This window comes from Cataglyphis hispanica, chromosome 5, assembly GCF_021464435.1.
Source record: "Cataglyphis hispanica isolate Lineage 1 chromosome 5, ULB_Chis1_1.0, whole genome shotgun sequence".
Classification (NCBI taxonomy): Eukaryota; Metazoa; Arthropoda; class Insecta; order Hymenoptera; family Formicidae; genus Cataglyphis; species Cataglyphis hispanica.
In genome coordinates, this window is record NC_065958.1 from 6,282,837 (window position 1) to 6,303,916 (window position 21,080).

Sequence of the window (21,080 nt, forward strand, 5' to 3'; positions counted from 1 at the left end):
TCTCTCTCCTACCCAGCAAAATTTGTAGATGGATACAATATTTGCATGTCGAAAAGCTCAGTTCTCCTGAATCTTTGTGTAAATATGCTCTCATCCTTCTGATTTTTGATCCACCGATTTGCTTGACTATTTACTCATAAAATTCAAATACTATTATGTACTTACGGCCGAACAAATATTTTTATAGAAAAAAAATATTTAATGAAAAATATCTGATGGGTCTCAAACATTGTGAGTTGAATATTTCAATATAAATTTTTTGGTCAGCTAAAAAGTTCAATTCGATTTTCAATATCTGGCATTACACACATGCAATAAAAGTAACAATATTAATAATGATTATATATTATATACGATTTTAAAGGTGATGCTTTCAGCTATAATTTGCGAATAGCAATATTGCATTTAAATTGCAATTAAATGCTGCATTTATTAATTAAAAATGAGCGTAATAAAATGCATTTGCATTGTCAAATTATTTAAAAGTAAAAATTTCTGCTGCTACCAACAGCATTTGTAAAGATCATGGAGATACGGCAATGACTACTAAGATAGTTAAAACAATATTAATTAAATTGATAATTAAATTATCATTTAAATTATCATTTAAATTAAATTATCATTTAAAGTGTCATTTTTGTTGGGCATCTCCAGAGCATGGTTTATCCTTTAAGTTAAAGTAATCGCGTCTAAAACTGCTTTTTAATTGATGAAAAGATAAAAGAACTATTTCAGTAAGTGCACAACAGCGAAAATCGTAACTATTTCACGCAGAGTGAAAAAAAAAATTATTCAGTGTTGCACTAACGTGCAATCTGCAAAGGTTTTCCACGTTCATTGAACCTCGTAACTTTTATGATGTTTCAGACATGCATTGGCTCGTTTGCACCTGCATCCTCACGGCGACCACGGTGTTTTCCTGCCGGCAGAGCGAGTTTCAGTGCGCCAACGGGCACTGCGTTGCCCTCAACAAAGTCTGCAACGTTGTCGACGACTGCGGGGATGGAAGCGACGAGACGCGTCCGTGCTCGCGTGAGTGAAACTTTTGCCCTCGAGTTTTGCCGCTCATACAGAAGGCCCGAAGGGGCTTTCATCGGGGCGCCGATGATAAATGCATATAATGCATATCCACTTGATGAGCTAACGCAATCACGGATAACCGCCGGATAGAGTGGAGATCATTGAAGTTGGTTGAAACGATATCTGAGATTCCTAGGCATTAAATCTCGGCTTTTGCAATCTCTCTCTTTCGAAATGTCTGTCTGCCATCGTGTCAAATATCGATGATGATGTGAATCCTTTAAAAAAATTTTTACCAGTTAGTAAATAGAAAAAAATTTCACCAAATTTTCTGAATTAAATAAATAGTTCAATCTTTTATTAAAACGCGCGTTCTATATATATACAACTGGCTATGCTGCTCGTGTTAACTTTATAAATAAAGTTATATTTGCACAATGTAACATTTTATCCTTTTTTTACACTTTAATGAAATATTTTGCGCGCGAGCTGCGAATGCATTTGTGTGAGAGAACAAAATCAGTTAAATCGTGTATCAAACGTATTTAACTCACAACCGCGAGTATTTTGATCTCAAGTCCTATTGCCGAAGTGCTCTAGCACGGCAATTGATCCATTCAGTGTTCTCTGGCAGGCTGCCTCGATAACCCGCTTCGCTGCGATTGTCGGCAAAGGCCGGCATGCGCAGGAATTTCTACTTCGTTAGAAAGGCCGATCTCTCTACTTTCTTCCTTCTCGTACGAATCAGTCGTTGCGATGCAGCTGCGCAGCGTGTAAAGACGGAATGAAATTCCAGTAACGTTACAAGAGTGATATTACAACGTAGCTATTCTCAAAGAAAACTTTTCGTTGATATTACGCGGTATATTCGAGAGTGTTTCATCGTGAAATTTCAAACGTCCAATAATATGTATATAATATAGATTTAAATTAAATTCAAAGTGTCGTCGAGATCGTGGTACAATCAGGAAAAGCATGATTGTAATTGATTATCAATCGAGAATATATTTGCAATTACATTAATAAAATTTATATTATATAAAGATTTAAAAGCACGCTTTTAAATAAAAATAAAAGCTGCTTTAAAATAATTTACTTGTGGTCTCATAATATATATATATATATATATATATATATATATATATATATATATATATATATATATATACAAAATAATATTTATGGTAATAATTATTTATTTATGGTAAAATATTTTTTATTGTGTGCACAAATTTTTCTGTGTAAATATAATTCATAAAAATTAACAATTTGTATAGAATAGTAATAATCATAAATTGATGAAACTAAATCTTAATTTTTCATAAAAAATTTTTTATATCGAAACGGTATCGTATAAATAAGTTTCATAAAGTATGACAATCGCAAATAAATTACGTTTATTAAAATAAAGAAAAAAAATTTTCCCAAAAAGATAATTTTTTTTTTGCCAATTTGGTGACAAAAAGGTTTTAGAAATTAACAATAATGATAAATATTTCGCTCAATATCACCTAGCGAAAAAAGAGTCATCTTGTGAATTAATAGAAATATATCGCGTTAGATTGGAAATATTCAACTGCTATTGCAGCGCGATGCAATGTTGTTCGTGTTGAAGTAAATTAATTGCAATAGGTCGAAGGCTGTAATATCGATCTCGTTAATTGACTCGCAAATGTGATAGGAATTTCGATATTTATTTGCGAATATTTAGCGACAGTTTCGTAGTACACATTGCGTTATAGCTTGGTTCGTTAATTAAATTATTACATATTGCATTAATTCTTGAGCTATCTGCATAACGAATTGCGCGATAAAATCTACGAAACTGACGACATCGTGAGTTCGCGAAAAAAATTATTTGACGTAGCGGTTTATCGTTATATAACGGAAAAAATCGATCTGGAGCTGGCGCGTATAGCAGCCACTTCATTTCGCGAGAATCTACGATGTGCCCGACGAGATGATCCTATACGTAAGAGACAAGGGATGCTCCCCTTAGTCAGACCTGCCTGTTATCGACAGATCGTGATAAAATAGAGCAGTTCGAGCGAGCGATTCGGCGACAAAAAACGGATTCCTTAGTCGTACGTGTCCACCTTTTCTCAGCATCGTCTAATTTCACGATTTATTTTTCTTTCTCGACAGATCCGTTAAAAGTGCCAATTGCCACGTCAAAATGACGGGACTCATACTTTATGATTTATATAAATTATCGTTATAGTTTAAATATTGAATAAAGTAATTTTAAATTTAGAGGAAAAGATCTCTCCAAAAGTAGAAAGGAGTATTTTTGAAATAATTTATTATTATCTTAATATTAGATAATTCTCCTTGAAATTGGTTTGACAACTGATGGGTGTAACATGCAATGCAATTTTAATTTAACGCTTTACGCCAAATTTACTTAACAATCTAAAATCTGTTTTAAAAAGAAGAACCGGTTTATAATTAAATTTTCCCTGTCATTGTACAATTTCTCCAAAACGGTCTGGGCAAAACGCATCTTACTGTCAATTACAATTTAAGCAAGTGCGTACGGCATTTGAGAAGGGTTTCGAGTAAATCCCCGACCGAGTCTTCGCTCCAAGACAACTAAGCTGGAATCCTCGCCACGTGCACGCAGTAAAACGCTTGCCAAAATACAGAACGGTCGTTTGCATGGCTGCCGGAATTTACTGAATGCTCCGGCGAGGCCATCAGCGACGTCGTAGTCGTTTAATCTGCCAGGGGTTTTCGACTAAATCTCCCCGCGCATCCGAGGGGCTCCTACCCTTCTCGCCTCGGTAGCACTTTCGGCAAAAGCAACCAACCAACCAACCAACCAACCAACCCTTTCCAAAACGCGGCACCGGCATGTGTGTTTGACGTAATTAACCCAAGTTATGAGATGCGTTTATACACGACGCGTACACGTACAACGCGGGCAGGAAATTACTTCTAGATACGCGAACATCCCTTTATTCGCGCGAGCAACAATGGACTTTTTATTGCGGGCGTAGAATGAAAATATTTCTGTATTACTCATTTGCGTCGAAATGTTCCGCTGATCGATATTAGGGTCTGACGTTTATATAGTAATCCTTTTTCAAAGTAATCGCTGAGAATAAAAATAGATTGAAGCCCCCTCTCACTCTCCGGTGAGTGAGCCGGATTAATAGAATTAATTCTCTGATGCCAAAGTTTTATTCGTATCTCACATTTTTATAAAAGCAAAAGATTTCTTCACGATACAGCGTGTAAAATTCTAGGTTGCAGCATTATATTTATTACATACAATAAATATTGCTTCCGTTATATATTTAAATTCTTTATAAAAAATAGCATGGAATGTTAAAAATAGATATAATTATAAAAAATATTTATTTTGTGTATGCAATTCATAATTTTGTCTCATTTATTTTAATCAATTAACGTTAATCAACGTATATGCGGTAGTATTACGTGTTTACCTTTAAAGGTAAACAAGTTATGACGATACCATTAGCTTCGTACTCGTGGAGTAATTAACGATCTAAATTACATCTGCATAAGAAGCATTACGTGATACGCAATACGTACATGCGTCCGCTGGCATTCGATCGTGCAAGAAGCAAATTCCTCTCGTTGATAAAGTACACGCGGCATTACAGAGTTAATAAATTTACATTATTGAGAGTGTTAGGTTTCCCACTTTCGGTGGAGCAATAATTTTGCTCCACTGAAGGAAAGGATTGCTTGAAGAACGGTGGCGAGTTATCTTCTGGCAGAAGCACAAGCGATATGTCCTAGTCACATATCCGTAAGGATCAACATATGCACGGGTCACGGAAAAATTGCCTTGCAAAGGAAAACCATAAAGCTTTCAAAGAAGCTGTGACATCGAAATCAGACGAGAGAAGCAATTCTCGCAAATCATATACGTTTAAAGAGACTTTAATATTTGTTTAATGAAAATAAATAATTACTTACTTATTTAATTGCGCTTAATAATTTCTTCCATCTCTTTTAACAAGTCTATAACTGCCTCTCTGATTAAATCTTGTTTCTTCTTTCCTGTGTGTAATACAAAGTCTTGTAATAAATTATTTACGTTACCATATTTAATATGAGATGTATAAAAATTAAAATATTACATTATATAATTTATATATTATATATATTTATATATAAATATATGTAATGAGCACATATTCGAAGTGAAACTTGACTAAGAAATTTTTGAATGATATTATCGATTAAAATTCTCTTACGAGGCGGAAGACATTGGTTAGACGATTGCGGCATTCAATGTCCCATTTATCTTCCTCGTACCTCAATGCGAAACTTTTGAAATAAAATAGCTTGATAGTCGGCCTCCCATCGTCACATTGGGTTATAAAAGGACACAATTTCTCGACTAGAAGCCTCCTTCCTCGCGGAAGGGAAGGCGGTCCGCCAAAGTTACGACAGGTAATAACAAACTTTCGTATTCTTCTTCCTTGCAAATGAAACGCTCGAGCGAGCGAGTTAATTTATATCAATTACGCCGGCTGATGTGATTAAACCCAAGAAGGAGAATGAAGAGGTGGGTTTAAGAAGTTATATCTCATATCGCGTGCTCTTGATACTTTTTCTACCGATTACCGAAGAAGGATCGGCAACATGTCCATTTAACTGCTGAACATTTTTGCTTCCGAACATTTCCTCAATTAAATATTGTTACATGTAGAACCAATTTTTGTGTGTTTAGACATGAACATAAAGCTATTTCTATATAATACGAGATGAATATTGATTGCTGCTACAAATATTTTAAAACCAGTAATTATATATGCGAGATATATAAAAGGTGTAACAGTATATTATATGTAACAAGATGTTTCTTTTTCTGTTCTAAAATTAACATTTTATTGAGATGAAACTTGCGTGCTACGGAAATATCATATGGAAGTGTAATAAGAATTCGAGAAATAATTAAAAAGAAAGAGAGTAACTTTGTAAAGAGAATAACTGCGGATTATTATCGTCCACAGCGTACAAGTTACAATATTTTTTTCACCTGCAAAACAGGTGCAGAAAGTAGAACTATATAAAAAAGTTATTTTTATCAAAACTAATGATAAGCGTTCTTTCCTCCTTTTTCTTCACTTGCACAGGTAGAGAAAGGGAACGAGAATGCAAGAGAAATCTCTTCTTTATTTTTCTCTTATTTTCCTTCTTGTCTTGCTTCTCTCAGCGGAAGTAAACAACTGTAACTCGCTCGATGCTCTCTAACAAAATTGCGAGAGCTGAATTTGCGGGACTCGGTACATGCATAAGATAGACCGAAACACTCGCGGAAGCTACATAATCGCGACTCAGTGAGCGAGCATTTATTTAATATACGCCAAAGTTGTCACAGTTGATATCTACCTGTTGTACAAGAAGCATGTTAGCCATTTAACCTCTTGTAAGAAACTAAAATTACTTTGAGATTACATAAACGTTGTTAATTTTAGGAACATATAGACATTGTTAACTCTTCACTTTCATAATAATCCGATCATCTCGAGTAATATTAAGTAATATGACGAAAAAATGAGATGAATATTTTAGATTTAAACACATTATTTTAATTATAATATATGTAATATATAATTTCTCTTGTTCTTACAATTATAAGTAGAATAATAAAATTTATGTTTTGCTTGATTAATGTGTGATAGAATTTAATTAACATAGAATATATAAAACTTTTTGACACACATTATCGAAATTATAAAAATAAACTGGCTAAATATATATATATATATATATATAATCTTTTTTCCTTTTTCTTCAAAATAAAGTAAAGTTATTATTTTTCGGTTTTATAAAGCTATTTAACGGAAATGCTGAAAAGAAAAATAAAATCATGAATCAGAATTCCAAAATCGTGAAATGAATTATTTTTGTTGAATATTTGAGATATGAAAACTTCAATACATGCTCCCTTATCGTCGGGCTGAACTTTATTTTGTTGCTCAGTGTGTTTTGAAGAAGAATCCACCTGCATGTTTTTATTGGCATATGTGACCGATATGTTGGAAGTCGGAGATAATTTATAATTGCACAATGACCCCTCGTATAATGATGATGGACCTATGATAAAGTTTATTACAAAATTAGCACTGTACGCACATTTGATATATGCAATTAAATGTATGTAATATCTTTATGTGCAATTAAATTATAAAATTATTAGTATAAAAAAGAGATTGTTATTTATATTTATAAGCACATGAAATGGGATAATGCATTATGAGGTAAACATGTCTAATTTTACAGTATAAAAAAATGCAATAAAAGATGAACAGCTTTCGAAAATGACAACCTTTTGACATGAGATCCTGATCGAAGGAACTTATGCTGTCGCAGTATTCAAAATGTACCGGAGAAAGCATATTGTTTGAAAGGATACTTGGTCGTCGAACGGGTACAATGTTGTAGTGCACCGATTCTATGTTTACAATTTTCGGAATCAACGGTGATGATTTTGTATCCAATTCTTTGACAATATTCAACGCCTGAGGAGCAATTTTATTACTGTTGTCTTCACTATTCTCTTTTTGAAGTCGAGTTCTTTTTGCTTGAATTTCATCTTGTGTATTTTTGGTGGCGCTATGCTTGAACGAGTTTCTATTTGTACAGTAACTCGCTTGCGCTTTAACAGATTCTTGCGATTTCTGTGTGTTTTCCTGATGGCTCTCTTTCATATTTATATCATTATCCATTTTCATATCTACATCGTTGTCCGCTTTTTCAATCGTTGCTTCTGTATCCGGCGCTACTAAAGCAGCGCTCGTCTCAATTTTCTCAGTAACGATAGTATTTTTTAAATTAGATGATTTTTCCACTTGGTCCGCAATACATTTAAGATCGTTGTCATGTATTGCTTCTACATCTATTATCTCGGGCGATTCTGCAGTGTTCTCGTTTATGCATAATTCTTCTAAGATCAAGGTATTGATGGATATATTATCTGAAAAGTAGATTGATGTAATGCATAGGAATCCTGACACATAGTACGTTTATTCGAGAAGATTTAAGATCATTGTTAAGATCATTATTTTATCTGGAAAATATAAAATATAAAATTAGTTTTCACCATCAAAAGTCTCGCGCATCCACTGATGTTGCATTTTCGTGCGCATTTGATTTGAAGAATATATTTCTCGATATTTTACATGATTAATTTTTGGCGGTCCCATATCAAGTATTTTCTGTTTCCTCAATTTTCTCTGATCCTCTTCTTTTTTACGCAGAACTTGCAGCTACAAAATCAAATGTCACGGATGTAAGAGAAAAAAAAAAGAAAGAAAAAAAAAATATATATATATATCAAAAAGTTAGTTTAAAACTTTATAAACCTCCATTTCTATCGATTGTAATCCTCTTCCATGATGATCCACATTTACTTTCAGCTTCATTAACTTTTTCTCCAATTCCAACTGTTCTACCATCACGGCGGCGAATTCAATTATCTTACAACGTGTGCGAATCCAGTCGATACGTAGTCTCTGTTTGATAATCGTCGTCAACTCAGCTTTCTTATAATCCATGACCATGTGCTCTATTTTGAGTTTCTGTAAATTGATCTTGGCCGCATTTCTGATTTTTGCCAATGGAAATTCCTCGTACATAGCCTATGAAAAAAGGAAGAAAGAGCAAGAGAGAGGAAAAGAGATTTGAACCAATTTTTCTTATTAGTAAATTCTTATTTATAAATTTTAAAAATGTATAATTATTAAAATGTCTCGAGACTCGCTACTAACCCGATAAGTATGCCATGTTTCCTTGTATTCAGCAATGATATTTTGATATTCTTGTATCGTCATTTGAATCAGTTTATATTGATCATCGACATTTGCTTTTATCATTTCAAGAGACTCCGAGATTTCGCCAATGCTTATGTTTAATCTGTATAAAACGACAAATATGGATAATGACGAATTTAATACAAAAATATTAATATATGACAAAAAAGAGATAATTATGTAGCATACTTTGATAAAGTCTCGTTTAATATTACGCTAATTTTATCCATCTGCGCTACCTTCGTCTTAAGTTGCTTTCTTTTATTGAGTTCGCTGCGTATCACTATCTTCTGTTTTTCTATTTCGCTCATATTAGCTAAAAATCATCGACAACGTTATTTCATTAACAATAATACAGAAAAAAATCAAAAGACAAAAATAATTGCATGAAAAGCTGGGTTTGCGTATCGCATTATATGAAATACTATGCCACATTTTGCTTACCGTTCATCTTTTTCTTGCCTTCTTCAATTTCCATCTTCAAACACGTTTCTAGTACTTTTACAAATTGGGGATCATCATAATTTTCTTGATTATCTGTACCCATTTTTTCTTCTCGTCGAAAACAATATTTTTCCGCGACACGATTACGTCTATTTCTTGAAGCGACTGTTTCTTGCTATTTCTGCATCAGTTACTCTTTGCTGATTTCAACAATCTGAAGTAATAAACAATCGGCCGAGTGGACGCAACTAGCACACAGTAGTCGCAATAGTTGAATAATAAATTCAATAATTAGAAATAAAAGCAAAAATTAATTTAATTTCCCGTTTGAAAGTTATAATCTTTTATCACACATTCACAAAGAAATTCTACACAAGCGCAAATATTTTGTAAGCATTATTTAACGATAAATTGAGAAGCATGTATCGAAAGTTTGTTCTTTAGTTGTTCGCAGTTAGTCTTCATTCACGACACTCTCGGTGAGTAACTTTTCGCGAAACGTATACTACAAACATATATCTACACAGTGAGAAGAATGAAAGAAAAGCGAAGATGGAGGGACTCCTTATGTATGTTTTTTTTCACGCCGTAAAAATTTCGACACTTTTGTCAGATCGGCCGAGCGTTTAGTTTACTACGCGAACTAAAGTTCGATCGTTTGTCGAACGGTCGTAATTCGAGACTGGGATTCGTTAAGAGCGCACCATCCCTGCGCCACCCCATATATCTTCGCGGTGTGCTTTGGCACGAGTGGCTTCGCTCACGGAAAGGGGCGACAACGGTGCTGAGCGAAGATAGCAAAGGGAGCGAAAAATATGGTCGAATTAATCATAAATTTCGACGAATTTCGCACGCGTGTGACATTTAATATTTATTGTTAACTTACTTAATTGTGTGAAAGATAAAATTATCTGAAATAAATAAATATATCTTCAATAAGCAATATAAAATCATATCAGAAAATAAAAATATAAAATGTTCTCTAAAAGTCACTGTGTATTTTTATGAAATATCCTATATATGTATAAAAAAGGGTTAGTAAAATAATGAAAGTTATACGCGTATCGGCTGAAAAGTGATACCTGGCCTTTTGTCATGATTTTTTCACGTTTACAGTCGAAACTATTGTAATCGAAGCTTTTAACGAACAACGATTGGTTTACCAATCATCTATATATAAAAAACTCAACAAAAATATCTGGTTATCTAGGTAGACAGTTAATAGTTGAAAATTCAATAAAGTTTTGAAATTTCAATATAGTTTTCTGTACGCTGATAGAAAACGAAATCAGATAACTTCAGATGCAATGGAAATATATTGATTTAGTTATTTATTGATTTCATTATTTGACAAAGCAACAATTCCGCACATTTATCTTTTAAATAAATATATCTAAAATATATATTATAGAGTTTCTTTTTTTCTGTCTCTTTCTCTCTTTCTGGTACTTCTGATTATAACTTAAAAATTCATCAAAATTATATATCAATATGTTATACACAATAATAAATATATACAATATATACAATATTATTATTATTATTTTAACTAATAATAATTTTATTATACAAATATATATTTATTATATATTTATATCTAATTTTGAAAATAATTAATTTACTGTAATAAAATTATTTTTATTTAAAAAAATAAAGAAATGCGAAAAATTTCAAGGATCACATCTCAAATTAAAGACTCTTTTATGTTTTAGTTTAAAAACTAACGACATTTTAAAATTGGTTTGTCTTGTAATATTTTTACAACGTTAATTACAGAGTTACATTGTCGTGATGGCAAAATAATCATTTGCCAATAATAATTTGTCTCGATCACAGAAGATTGATCCGACCGCATATCCCTTTGTCAATCACCGAGGTACACCGGGAGAACCGGCCTGGTTTGCAAGTTAATGAAAACGAGTGACAGCCGATCAACTTAACAGCTGTGAAAATTGATGTCGGCTCGCCGCATATTCGCCGAAAAAATATCAGTAAGAATTCAATCTGGATGCGCTTGTGTGCTTGTCGACGAGGAACGTTCGGGCAACACGGCACGCTGGCTGTTGGCCAACCTAGTCCGCATTTGGGTCAAACTGATCTCCATCCCTCGCCAGACAAGCGTCCTGCATCACTCCTCCGCATCCGTATGTGAGAGGGGAGGCGAAATGGCTGCGAACTCTTTCTTCCTCCCAGCACTGGCTGTGTCCTACTCGGTGTGTTCCGCTGCTTTTACTCCCGGACACCCGGTGCACTCTCTCGAAATGGCGCACTTCATCCTGAAAGATTTGTAAGTGCGCCGAGAAGCGACGAGAGGACGGCAGCATGAATAATCCGAGGAGCTTTCAACGATTCGTAAAAATAAAAAGTCCACTTATTAAATTATTATTTTTTTTTTAATTTATCCCAGATGTATCTATAATAATACCGTAAAAAATTTTTAACTTTGTTATCTGATATATATATTAATAATCGATCAATATATCGCTAATTGAAATAAATAAAATTAATAATATTTAAATAACGATGTTGCTATTTTTTTTCTGAGAATACTTTAAAGAATGAAATTTAATTACGCGTAAATTGTTATTATGAAACGTCACAAAGATAGAAACTAATGAGATTTTTTATGTAATGCTAGATGCATCAAAAGCCGTTAAAGCACGGTATAATTTATGGCGTGATCATTTCATCGATAGTTTCTAGTTCGCTTTGAGACTAATGGAAATCGTATCGTGGAAAGCATGAGCAGCAACCATAAAGAACGGGCTGTCTATGTCACGCACGTGAATACCCGGGGTTATCAATGCTTCGTAAAATGAGTTATCATTTGAACAGAATAACATCTCCAGGCAATATTTTCCTCTTTCTCTCTGTTATTGTTATATCAACCGCGCAATGATTACTTTGCGGATGCTAAACTAAATGACAAAAGAAACATTTAATGCAATTCAGAATATATATATATATATATATATATATATATATATATATATATATATATATATTAATTATTTATATATAGTACTTGTGATATTGTAGGAATTTCTCTTTTTTCCTTTTTTGATCTAATATTTGCTATATATTTATAGAAAATGTGTGAATAAGCGGTGACTTTTTTTATTGATTACACATGAACTGTATTGACTGTAACTGAAAGCAACCATACGTACGCGCGGCAACATTCGCATGGGAATACTTCGATTTTTAAGGCCTTTAGATTTCCTGCAAACAATCTGCTCTGACGCATTCACACGATCTATCGTACTTGTGAATCGGTTTCCTTGAGCAAAATTCCGTTGGAAGCGTGCGAAAGATTTATTCGCAACGCAGGCATACACGTACGATAACAAAATATCAGGATTATGAATCTTTCATGGACGGCAATGCTCCCGTTTCGACGAAATTGAAACGGGAGCGAAGTGCGGTGGCTAAATTAAAAAAAAAATACAAAAAAAAAAAAACGAAGGAAGAGGTAGAGGAAAATACGCAGAGCAACCCGACGCCGAATGGCGTCCTTTCACAGCTGCGCCAATAATTGATCGCTAGAACATAGATGAATGTTTATTGCTGGAAAAGGTAAGATAAATACTGTCGCGAACCCCGAACGAGCGTGCATCTCCGGAATCGATTTTTCTCATCGCATAGAGGAGAGATATAGCCGCGTGTGTATCGTGTATCTTCTGCGAAACAGTTTACCCTTCCAGAAACTGCAACTCATTTATGTCGAGTAACGAGTAATTTGTGTCATAGGGAGACCCTTTAAGCGAGCGCACGTGAACAACGATAGATTTTATAAATGGATGAAAGTTTTCAATGGAGGGAACGAGGTAGAAGGACCGTGGAACTTTGTACAGCGGAAACGGGAAAGTAGGTCTTATGGAAACCACTGATTAATCTTTAGCATGCGCGACGCCTCTTTTACGCCTCGCTGAAAATAAAGGGAAATTTTGTTTCGCAAAAATAGTTGGCCAGTATCTGTAAATTTGTTTTGTCAAGAAGTTTGTCCGTAATCAGGTCAGCTGTTAAAATAAATAAACGACTATGTAACAAACGTTGTTCCAATGTTACAGTGCATTCTTCCGACTGAAAGAGTTTTAATAACAATTATGTCGAATAATTAAATAATTAAATTTATAAAATATATGCTTGTCAAAAAGGAGGAAAAGGGAATATTGAATGTCTTAAATGCTTTATACTCTGATAATATATACCGTATGAAATAATTCTAACTTTTAATTTAATATCGATAATTGACATATTTAATACCGTTTAATGTAACTCTCTCTGCTGGCAAGCTTATGAAATAACTAATTTTAAAAAAGACATTTTTTGTCAGCTAAAATACGCGTATATCAAAGCAGATTTACAATGATCAGAAAAAAAAAATTTTTAAAGTAACTTTTATCGAATACAAAGTAGGAAGTGGACTGCGAAGACCGGTAGTTAATTTCCTCTTTTGCAAGCTTTTTATTTCGTTCCACGCTCTCTTCATTATCTATTTTTTTATACTGCCGCTAAGTAAAATCAATACATCTCTCTGCGATGTAAAACTCTATAAAGCTAAAGAACGAACGACCGCGACTGAAAGCTTTCTTTCGCTCTGTTAATTTTTAAGTCGCGCGAACCGCTGCACTTTTAAGACAAAATAAAGTTTTGTGGAAAATAGTGTCTTAGGGACTAGAATTAAATTTATAAATTTTAAAGCCTTTAAAGTATATTTTGAAATCTCCGTGAAAAATAGAAAGAGAGCATGTTGTCTCTCGCTCTCTTTCTCCCTGTTGCTCAATCATCAATCTTTTGCAACATCATATCGCGCCGACTTTGCAAAGTTTAAAAAAAAATAATAACAACGTTGCTGACGCAAACGGTGTGAAATTAAATGAACAACCAAGAGAAAGTAGGGCAATTTGCATAGGGCGTTCGATCAAAGTTCTCTCTGAGTATCCAATGATAGGGTATAGGTAGAATCGGATAGAATCAAGGGAGATGTCTGTGATTTAAAAAAATATCATTCTACTCCATCCGTATTAATCCGCGCGAGTATGTGTATGTATCCTTAGTTATATTAGTATAAATAGTCCACGAGTTTATGATGTTGTATTTTTTTCATATCAATAAATCTTAACGAGATGTGATCGAGATATTTTGCGCAATAAACAAATAATATATCTACATAAACGAAAGAAAAAAAATTATAATAAACATTCTAGCATTATATTTATTGTGTAGAGGACCTTTAATAACGATTGCATTTAAACTATTTGTCGTGATCGATTGTGACGTTGTACGAATGATCCGACTTATATCATCGATTTGCTTGAAAGACGAGTTTATCCCTTTTTCTCTCCCTCCTGAAGTAGCTCGCTCGAAAAGAATGGATCTACGAAAGAAGTGCAAGTCTCGTGGAACGCGCCGCAAGCCTGTTATTTCTTCGAATTTATCGTACGCCAGGGAGTCAGGAAGCGGCATAATCTTCGCCCGAAACTCATTTCCGAGATAATCCTCGGGGTAAGAACATTATCCTGTTGCCCCATACGTTAAAAAGACCACCACCTGTTAAGCGCGTTTATTATATAAAGCGATGATAATTCATTTTGTCGCGCGATGTTGCGTAATAATGCATCGCGACCAAATTAATATCGTGTAAGATATTAGGATAGGATTCATTGATTATAACTCCATTAAATATAAATATTATCATTGCTAAAAGGTATGGAAAGTAATATGATTACTATTAATGTAATAAAATTATTACAAGTAATAAATATCTTCTGAAATAATTAAAATAAAATTTATGTTAATGTAAGAAAAGCTTTAAAAAATTCAAATAAAAATATGAACGTTTAAATGAAATAAACTGGAAATGCAGAATTTATGATATAATCTAGTTACTTCTTTGTGGACCTTGATGAACGTATTGTAGCCTCGCCTAGTGGAATGAATAATGCTTATCATTGCAGCTCAGCTGTCCACCGTCATTATTCTCTCGTGTAATTAAGCTATACAACTGCTGCGAGTATTGTTGCAAACTTAATGAGAACATACGTCGTATAAAATCTTTCTTTCCATGTCATTTGTATATTAACATTTATTTATAAATTATAAATTTGACTTTATAGTATTCTTTGACTTTATATTATTAGTGTTTTTTATTGCTATAAATAAATCTTACACGCGATATTCACAAAGAAACTTTACTTTTTCTGAGACGGTGCAGGATGTAAAGAAAAGTAATTGCTTTTTCTGAAATAGAAGTGATAACTCTTATCGCAGTGCCGCAGCCGCTCATAGACGTTAATCTTGCGCTGGGTACAATTGGATGCCTCAGCAAGACGAATGCACGCATGTCATGAATATCTTTATCCGAGTTAATCTCACTTCAATGTCATTCCACTCTTTCAATGAAGCTGAGAATGCGTCTCTCTCTCTCTCTCTCTTCCTCTTCCTTTTCTTCTCTTTTTCTGCTGATAATGAGAATAAGCTTCTATTATATAATAAACAATGCGTGAACTACTATTCCAAACAAATTTCAATCTTATGTAATGTATTATCTACGGATGCACATCTTAACTGACAAAGATGATAACTGAAAGTGTCAGTGCATTTGTTACTCAACCTCGATATCGTCTACGTAACATCGCGACAGTTTCTCATTCCTCGCGAGTGAGAAACGGACTCACCACTTATCCAAAATCAATTTATTTGTCGAATATATATGTGAATCGGAAGAAGAGCTTATGACAAAAGAGGAGAATAATGCATAGAAATCATCGTGTTGTTCACTAGCATACGTAATCCAATTGTGTCCTGCTAAACGTAATTAGAATTGCATTCCATCTGCAGGGCAATTAACAAAATGCATTTTACTCTAACGTCATTATTTTTTATTTAATTTAATGTAATCTATAAACACGCATATTTGACGCAACTGTTTTTAATGTTATTTAGTTATTTTATATCGCATATGCGGGATGATCTGCTTTTTCAAATAATACCGATGTATGCTACATCGAGTGCTTATGTGACTCTTATTTTATCTTCATCAGATACGCAGAGCAAAAACATTTTCACATGAAGAATGAAGTATTTATAAGTCTTATTTCACAATTATTTGTGCTCAATTGTGGTTCAATTATTATATATTATAGCAATTATTCCTTTCTGTTTAATTATTTGCTTTTTAAGCATAAATACATCGCGATGTTATTTCTCACATTAACAAATATATATATATATATATTTTAGAGCATACATATTCATCGTTAGACGATATTGTTTTTATCAGCGAATTCCTGCGTATTACACTGACATCTGATTTTTCTCGTTTGCAATTTCGTTACGCGCGCGTTACCACGCTCTCACGCGTCTCCTCTTCTTGTTATTCAGGATTGTATACTTTCATGCTTTTACACGAACGGTGCCAAGTGGAGAGGCGCGCGTATTCGTCGCCCGACGAGCAGCTACGCGTCATAGAATTTCGCGTATGTAACGCGCGCTTCTATTTTTTTGCCGGCTGCGAAAAATCCGTATTTCGTCGACGAGACAAGAAGCGACGAGAGGTCGCATCTCTTTTTATTGTTCGTTACTCGTGCAAAAATTCCGTAATGACACGACACACGTATATTGTGGAAAATATATTTTCTGAGATAAATTATATTTTATTCTTTTTCTTTCTTAGAGTATATTTAAGATTGTAGATCAATATTTAGTGCAACGACAACTTTAAATGTAAAATTTAACAGATTTTTCTTTTTTTAATTTAAAATTCAACGATCCTTCAGTTATCGATGTTCTTCAATATTCGATCTGACATGGAACAATCGGGAAATTTACAGGAGCTGGAAGGAGACGCATTCATTCTGAATCCAGATTTTCAGGCATTGTTAAGCGCGGCTGGCTCGCCGCCAATTGTGCATGGCGTCCCTATTTGCCAACTCGAATTCGATTGCGCAGTACAAAGGACACGTTTAGCTTTAGAACTATCCTCCGTTAACTGTTTGCATGAACGTGAACAGTGTCGGGTGAAAATATGAAACAGTTAAATCGCTGTTATCTCCAGAATCTCTTTAAGACAAATGCGTTTAGTTCGCTCAATTGCTTCATAATTTTTTTTTTTTTTTCATAAATTGAGATTGTTATTAATATTTATTATTATTAAGAAATTTATAAAATTTAATACAATTTATAGCAACATAATCCTCGCAGTATAATTATTTTAAGTGCAATAATATATTCCTGATTGTTGAATACATTCGAACAAATCGATAGCATTTAACACAACGCGACATAAAGCGGCAGTTTTCATTAAGAACGGAGTTATTAGTCACAGAGTTTCTAGGATTCTTGTCTTCGTACGACGCAAGATGCTCGGTGAAATGTACCGCGGCAGTGACAGAAACCAGTCATTCGTCAGACGTTTCCGCTGGAGAGGCTCCTTGATGCCACAGTAGTAGAATGCAGCGGCTGGCTAGAAACGTCTGACAGAACGAAATGGTTTATGTCGACCATTAGTCAGACAGACACATAAATTTCATAATTGTTCAAAATTCACATACGCTCAAGTTTTCAATCTTTGTTAAATAAACTCTAAAAGGTATAAATAAATGAATTTTATGCAAAATATTTCATCAGAATATATAATTGAACTAACTATATCAGATTAATGACGATAAGATAAAAGAGAGTTCGGAGGATTTCATGAACGATAAGCAAATAATTTTATTAATATATGCGTAATTTGATTATTTTTATTTTTAATTAGATACTTAATCTATAAAAGTTTTTCATATAAAAATAAACTTTTAAAATACGATATTTTATATACAACGATCGATCTGTATGAAATAAGAAATTTGTTAAAACAAAGATTTTCGAAATTTTAGAGAAATTACTAATTACACAAATTTCATCACGTAGAACACTATCTATTGCTTATCTCTCATACTAAAGCCGATTGTTCAAGAACTTATTCCGAGATAAACGCACGACTTCGAAGTGATCCATTAGATCAGCGCGAGTGAGAGTTTTGATTAGAAATGACCCGCGGTGCCTGGAAATGGTGCGTATTTTGTGTGTGTGTGTGTGTGTGTGTGTGTGTACGTGTGTGTGACGACCATTTAGATTCTACGACGCCCTCGTCTATCTGGTGAACCCTTGATTTCCACCCCTATACATCCATTATAAACCCTTGAAACCTCACAATAGTCCAGTGTGTAATCAACCGAAGCTGGGGGTAATTCCTAGGACGCACGCAGAGAAGCCAAAGCAACTCGATCGGCGAGTGCATTCCCGATTCGTCTAATCGATGGAAATCGTAATAAACGAGTTGAGCAAATAGTTCCCAAAGTGAGCAGTAACATTCTAATAAAATTCTTTCTAAGATTATCTTATCTAAGATAACGATAAGACTCAAAAGGATGATAAGAGGATGTCGGTATGACTAAGATAAATTTCTGTAAAGAATTCTTAATAATTTTAAATAGTTCAATTTTTTTAAATAACTTAAATTATAAAATTTTATTCGGATAGAGTAGATGTGAAATTATTTATTACTGCTTTGTATTATATTATTAGCTTGTATCAGCAAACCTATAGCAACTATTTGAAAGAATGTTTTTTTTTTATAGAATGAAGGAAAAAAAGTATTGAAAATAATTTTATAAAACCAAAAAAATTAAAAAAGTTGAGAATTACTTTAAAATGTTAACTTCTCGAGCTTTTCTTTCATAATTTTATTAATTATTAATATAATAATTAATATATAATATATAATAATTAATATATAATAATAATTCATAAAATTATTAATTTAAATTGATATAACTTTATATAGTTTAGCGAAAGTTAGACTTAAAAAGAATTCTAAAATTTTTATGTAATATTATTGTGTATATGTCATAAATAACCTTTACTAGGATAATAACAATTAATTAGTTATTTAACTAAATTTATTTAAATTTATTTTTAATATATTATTTTGATTTTTCATAAATGTTTAAAATATTTAAAATGTTTAAAAAGTTAATGCTTAAAATGTTTTTATATATGTATTTCAAAGCACATGCATATAAAATTATATAAAATCATTACATCAAAGTATATAAAATTATACTACGCATTGCTTCTAAATTATGGAAAATATCTTCAAATGCGCACTAAATATCTGTGTAAAAAATTTGATCAAAATCGTATTTCACTGAATAGTAAATAAGCACTTGAACAAATTTGACAGATCTTCTCCATTTATTGGACTGACTTAGTCTTGAATAAATAATTATTCAGCCGAATGTTCTAAGAGTATCAAGAATATCATATGCTTCCTTTAATTATACACCTTTCGTCGGCCTCTCGCGAAAGGTCATACTCGCAAGACTTTGATTGAGCGCCGTTTTTCCAGACCCACCGCAAATGCCATTAAACATGAACGAAGAAGGGAAGCGTTCGTCGCTTCTCCGTTCGTTTCTCATTCGAAACATCGAGGCAGAAATGCCTGGCACAAAACAAACGACGAAGCTCATCGATAATTCATTACCATCTTCCATCAATTCCTTATTTTGGCATGCTCTACGATCCGCGAGGGTTTGCTCCTCGTAATCTCCCTGATGGAATCGGTTTGCGGTTGACGAGGGAATGGGAATACCATACTTACGGATTATGACGCGGCTTCGTCAAATTTTTTTCATCTTCGATACTCTATATACCGATGTTTATTTAACGAATGAGAGATATTTCGAATATCTCACATTTTCGCGGAAAATATTTCATGAATTGACTAACGTAAGTAAGAAAGACTTAGCACAAACTGAACGTTGTATTTACGTGGATTTTTCTTGTCGTATTTCTTTGTCGTTGATTTTAAATAAAATTACTTCGAACAGAAACGTTTGGATTATTACGACGAACAGGCGCTTTATTTTAACCTGTCTCTAATCTCGCGATTACATTGAGAGCTCTGTAATCGAGTTAATTCCAGTAGCCGTTCGCAAGAATACTAATTCCGTAGAAAGCTAAAATGGAGTTCTCATAACGGCTAATGACTTATAACTAAAATTGTGACGTAAAAAATCAAGATAAAAGAATTATTCAAAGTTAATTAATTCTTAATTAATACATCCTTGTAAGTATAAAACAAAATTTAGATTTTGCAATATTTTTTACGGAGAAAAAAATATGATGAAAATATTGCAGAAAGGCATGCTCGTCGACCATCTTCCTTTCCCATAAATTTTTAGCTACAGATACGATTTTTCACGGCTCTGGGAAGTGCACTTCCGAGTTTGAAAAATGCTATTCGTAAAAGAAAATTTACGGACGGCCATGACGACGTTGTTGGCCATAGTAAGAAATCGGTTTCAAGAAGATAAGGCGGAATTCACTATAGAGCAACGTATCTCTCTGCTATTGAACAAGAGAAAGAGCTATCAAAATATCAAAATTATAAGGATTGTAAAAATTATCGAAATAATTATATCTGTAATATGTCGTATTTATATAATTATTTTCTTGACTGCTCTTTATATTTATATGAATCAGAAAATATAATAAATTAAACTTTGATAAAGTTTTGAGATGTTAAAAATAGATGTAACATTACATAACGTATACATATGCATGCACACAAAGTTATAATAGGGATTGAATGTGTCGAGCAAATTTCCAATAATAGGCGAGTACTTTGATATCATAAACACTTTATGAACTGGACGAAAATAATCTCAGGAGAGAGAATAAAAATAAATAGGAGAGAGAATAAAAATAAGTATCGATATATATAATTATAAGAATAGAAAGAATGTAAAATATTAAAATATATCTCAATATTCA

The 21,080-nt window shown here is 33.1% G+C and overlaps 1 protein-coding gene across 1 annotated transcript in view; it reads left to right on the forward strand.

The window, feature by feature from the left end:
* LOC126849955 (uncharacterized) overlaps positions 1-21,080 on the forward strand; it is a 131,678-nt gene that overhangs the window by 96,214 nt on the left and 14,384 nt on the right. The window contains exon 4 of the mRNA XM_050592433.1: positions 868-1,032. Coding sequence (XP_050448390.1) covers positions 868-1,032 — 165 coding nt within the window. The remainder of the gene's footprint in view (positions 1-867; positions 1,033-21,080) is intronic.